This window comes from Buceros rhinoceros, unplaced genomic scaffold (assembly GCF_000710305.1).
Source record: "Buceros rhinoceros silvestris isolate BGI_N320 unplaced genomic scaffold, ASM71030v1 scaffold27268, whole genome shotgun sequence".
In the NCBI taxonomy this organism is placed as follows: domain Eukaryota; kingdom Metazoa; phylum Chordata; class Aves; order Bucerotiformes; family Bucerotidae; genus Buceros; species Buceros rhinoceros.
The window spans coordinates 1-4,613 of NW_010426724.1; the positions used below are offsets into that span (position 1 = coordinate 1).

At 55.1% G+C, this 4,613-nt stretch overlaps 1 protein-coding gene across 1 annotated transcript; it reads right to left on the reverse strand.

Annotated features, from left to right (window-relative positions):
• Positions 1–1,718: 1,718 nt before the first annotated feature.
• GLOD5 (glyoxalase domain containing 5) lies at positions 1,719–3,376 on the reverse strand. The gene is made up of 3 exons (XM_010141625.1): positions 3,236–3,376; positions 2,076–2,231; positions 1,719–1,871 (listed from the first exon to the last, which is right to left on the reverse strand). Exons 1-3 carry the CDS (start codon positions 3,374–3,376, stop codon positions 1,719–1,721), a joined length of 450 nt encoding a protein of 149 aa, XP_010139927.1.
• Positions 3,377–4,613: the final 1,237 nt, after the last annotated feature.

The following is a 4,613-nucleotide window of genomic DNA, read 5'->3' on the forward strand; positions in this document are numbered from 1 at the left end:
GGAGGAGAAGCAGCTCTCACCCCTACAGCCGCCACCGGCACAGGACGTCGATCATCCGAATTTTTTAGCGGTTTGTAATTTTTTTTTTCACACCATGAAGAATTTTGCATTTCCCAGGAAATGACAGCAGAGAAAAAATTAGAGCAGTTCAGGGATTATTTCAATTTCAGGGAGGATTTCGACAGAGGTCAGAAGAGTCCTCTGCCTTCCAACGCTGTTTGCTACCGCAGCGTGGCCAGCCGGGGAACTGCTCTGCTGGAAAACCCTCGGTCCTTCTTTACTGCCTGATGGTTTAAATAATTGAGGAACTGCTTTGTAAGTGATGGAAGAAAGAAGAAAACTTAGGACAGCCCCACAAGTCACTGAGTACCATCAGTCAGGGCCCTCTGACTCCAGAGGATTCGGGGCCTCCAGGGTGGACTCTGCTGCGGCAGACCCCTGCCCCAGCTCTGCTGACAGACCTTCCCCCTGGCAGGGGTGAGCCCTGCTCCCTCCATGCCGTGCCGGCAGCTCCATGCCAGAGCTCCTGGAGCAACTCTGGATGCCTCTTTGGGACAGAGGAACGCAAGAGCCTTGGCCTTCCTCTCCCTGGTGCAGAAGCTCTCCCAAGCTCTGGTCTTAGACTCACAGAATACCACCACGTTGGCAGAGACCTCAAGGATTGTCTGGTCCAACCTTTATTGGCAAAAGCACGGTCTAGATAAGCTGGCCCAGCCCTCTGCCCAGCTGAACGGACACGTTGCTATGGGGGGTCAAGTTCTGCAAGGAGGCTGCTGCTCCAGGAATGACTGACTTAAACAAACAGTCCACGGAAATGTGTCGTGCATGGGGATGGAAAAGAGGAGCAAATCCCACCCAGCCGTGGTACCAGGTCACACCCTTCCCTTGGGATGTGCAGGCCTGACACATGCAGCTGGTGCAGAGCTAAGCCCCGTTGCTGCTTTACTGGGAAAAGAGGGCAACCAGGCTGGGCTGCAAAAGGGGAGCCAATGTTCTCTGCCTGATGCCATCATCTTCTTAGCACCTCATTTCCCCCTCAGCCCTGCAGAGACCTAGGTGAACTCGCTGACTCCAGACATTGTCCCCTCCATGCAGCCATCTCACCTCTGCTTTATCCCATCCCGGGTGCCTTGGAACTATTTCTGCAGAGCTGAGTAGGAGGCCCAGAGCTTCATCCTCGGGAGCGCTTTGCGTGTCAGACACTGAGGCCAAGTTCCCAGTTCTCGGGCAGGAAGCAGGTTTCCACAGCCACAGCTGGATTTAAACTGCTGGTGTAGTGTGAGAGCCACCAGCACCAGCCAGCTGGAGTCAAGACAAGCAGGCGGACAGAGAGGAAGGGAGACAGAAATCACCAGCTCTGTAAAGTGACTTTGGAGAGGAACGACAGGTTCTGTTGTGCTCGTGGTGGACAGCGTGGAAATGAGGACCTTCAACTGCAGCAAAAGGCGGGCTCAGACATTAGGAAAAATGTCCCAACAAGAGCAGCAGCAGGACAGATCTTCCCAGAAGGTCATGAAGTCTCCATTGATGGTGATTTATAAAAGCAGGATTCACGCCCACGGGTGAGAGCTGAGCAGGCTGCCTTGGGACAACCGTCAGGGTTCCTGCAGCCCTGCTCCTACGGCTGCTGCGATTTGAGACTTGAGCTCCATTTGCAAAATAAAAGCTTGAACCTGTGGCCATCAAAAGCCTGGCCTCTGCTGGGACACGGGCTGTGGTCAGGGTTCCCCTCCGGGGACTGCAGCCGCATCTGTGTGGTACCTGGAAACCTCGATCAGGTTCTCATCGGGATCTCGGAAGTAGATGGATGTTATTGGGCCCATGGCACCAGTTCTGGCCACGGGACCTTCTTCAATAATCACACCACAGGCCTGGGAGGAGACATAAGAGCGGGGGTTCAGGTGGTCCTATCGGGGCCTTGTGCGCTTTTCCTCCCAGCCTTGAAAGCACAGGCTGCAGGATGAGACCCCTCTGATGTTCCCCGAGACACAGCCCCTGGAAGTGTCACTTGGGAGGCTCTGGCTTCATGCCTCTTGGGGTCACACTGCCCTGGGGACACTCTGTGCCTTCCTCACCTTCAGATGATCCAGCAGCTGGTCCAGGGACACCTGTGTGATAAGGCAGATGTCTGCAGAGCCGGGGACTGGGTGCCGAGCCTTGGGTTCAAACTCCTTCCCAACCTCATGAAGGTTAAACTTCTGGTTGCCAAAACGTAAAGCTTTGCGATTTCCCTGTCCCCAAAGAAAAGAATCAATGTGCAGTGAGACTTACCGGGCTGGAAGCCTTCAGCATCCACTCACCTGTGCAGTCCTCGGTGTCCTGGGGACCTAGCTGGTGTCCTGCTAACTCTGGGCTCTTGCTGTGGACAAGAACTCACCACTGCAGGGCTCCCATGACATCCCTCGAGGTGTGGAGTGACCCAAGAAAGTCCTATAGCCACATGCAGCTACTCGCAAACCGTAGGGATGTAAGTGTTCAGTTTTGGGCACTCTCCATCGTGCCCATGCAGCAGGCGCACAGATAATGCCCAGGCTGTCGGTGCGGCAGGCACCGAGGTGAGGCAATGGGAAGAGGGTGAGGAACGAAGGTTCAGCACCTCTTTTCTTTCAGACTCTCAAAGAGGTTTCTACAGGCTCATGTGGCAGCTGAGTCCTGCGGTACACAGGACGGTGACCTGCCCTCTGTGCCCACCTGAAGAACAAACTGAGGCTCACTGTAGCCTTGGGGGGTGAGTGCAACTGCTTCTAAGAGCCCTGATGGGGTAGGAGAGGAGGACACAAGCTTGGGAGTTAGAAAGGTGCAGAGTGTACATCAGAACTGGCCAAGGGGGCTGAAGCTTGGGCGAGGAGGAGGTGAGCCAGGGCTGTTCTGAAAACATTAACCATCTTTTCCTCTCTTTGCCAATGGAAATATAAACACGGGAGCCTGTCAGACATCTTTAGAGAACATGTGGGTTTGAGGGTTCTTCTCCTTCAGTCCTAGAAATAGCTTTTAAAAGAGTCTTTCTTATTTTTGTCACTTGGACTCCTTCTGCAGCGTGGTTTGGATTCTCTTCTGACTCAGCTTGACTGTTGAAAGTCAGAGCTTGATGGCCTGCAGCTTGTGCTGGTCCTACCATCCCCACCCCAAGGAGGTGCCCCAGAGAACCTATCAGAGATCCACAAGGACCAGCAACTGGCCCAGAACTGCAGGTCCGGATCCCTCAGAACTGAGTCGAGCTTGTGCCCCATGTTACCTTGAAAGTCACCACCTCCATGCCCAGGGCTTTGGAATAAAAGGCCACAGTGTCCTCAATGCTCTTCACAGTCAGCACAAGGTGATCCAGGCGCTGGATGAAACATGAGGGTGGACTCACACGCTCCTCCTTCCAGGACATCGTCTCGGGGCTGGGAACCAGCGTGCAAAAGCACAGAACACGAAGGTTAGGAGCATCCAGCTACTCAGGGAAACAGTCCAGGTAGCTGGGACGTGAACTGTGAGTAGTTTTCTTTCGGCCTGCAGGTGGCACAAGTACAGAAGCAATAAATTCTGCACCCTGACATGGCCTCAGACCCCGCTTTGCTTTGGTGGGACCTGAGCATGCCACAGCCCCTGGCTGGGGCCCGACCTGGAGGGACAGCTGGGTGACCTCGCTGCGGGCTGATGTCACCAGGATGCTGAGCTGCCAATGCACAACAACCTGTGTGCACCAAGGATGGACCAAGTGTGTGATCCTTCCCTCCAACCCCCGCAGGCTTCCTCCCAACATCCTCCGTGTCCTGGTGTGGACACTGACCCAGGTGGAGCAAAGACAGAGCGAAGACCAGCTGGGCCCTGGCAGTGAGGTAGGAGATGTCTCTGCAGGAAGAATATTCCTGGGAGAAGAGGGCACCAGGGCCGAAGCAGCTGCTTGGTGTCCCCAGGGAAAATAATCCCTCCTGGTATGTCTACAATGGAGATGTAAAACGTGGACCATAAAATAGGGGCTATAGCCCGGATCGGGGCTGGTGTCATCAACAGACAGAGGATGAGGCTGACGCTGGAGGTTCAAGGAGATGCAGCACGAGGGTGGGGGGGGCTCAGCAGCCTGGCTTCACAGGGGATCTGGGTGTTTGATGTGGGGTTCGTGTCCTCTGGCATTGCCCTTCTGCAGCAGAGCGCGTGGGAAATGGATGTCAAGGAGACATCTCGAACCCTGCTGGCACAGCAGCAAGGTCAGCGTGACACCAGGCACAGCTTCACCGGGACATCTGCTCCCTGCAGTCAGAGGTGCTTGCGTGGAGCAGCACCCCATTGGCTCCCAGCTGGCACTGCAGCATGGCCTGGTCCATGCCCAGGGATTGCTCCAGGTACGGGGGGAAGCTGTTACGAGGCAGCAGAACGTCTCTGCTCCTGCTCGCTGCAGATGGCAGTTTAACAAGCCTTAAAAAATTAACTATTTTAATTCAATTTAATCTGTTGTTTAATAACAACCTCACCTCCGAGCAACCCGGGCTCAGTCCCTCTGCAAAGTCCTTCCCACCCAGGAAGTCCTTCAAGCCACGGGGCCCTCCTGGCACAGCCTGCAGCTCCCTCCTCCTGCCTGGCAAATCTGGCCACCCCAGCCCTCCCCTCCCACCTCAAACCCTCAGCAC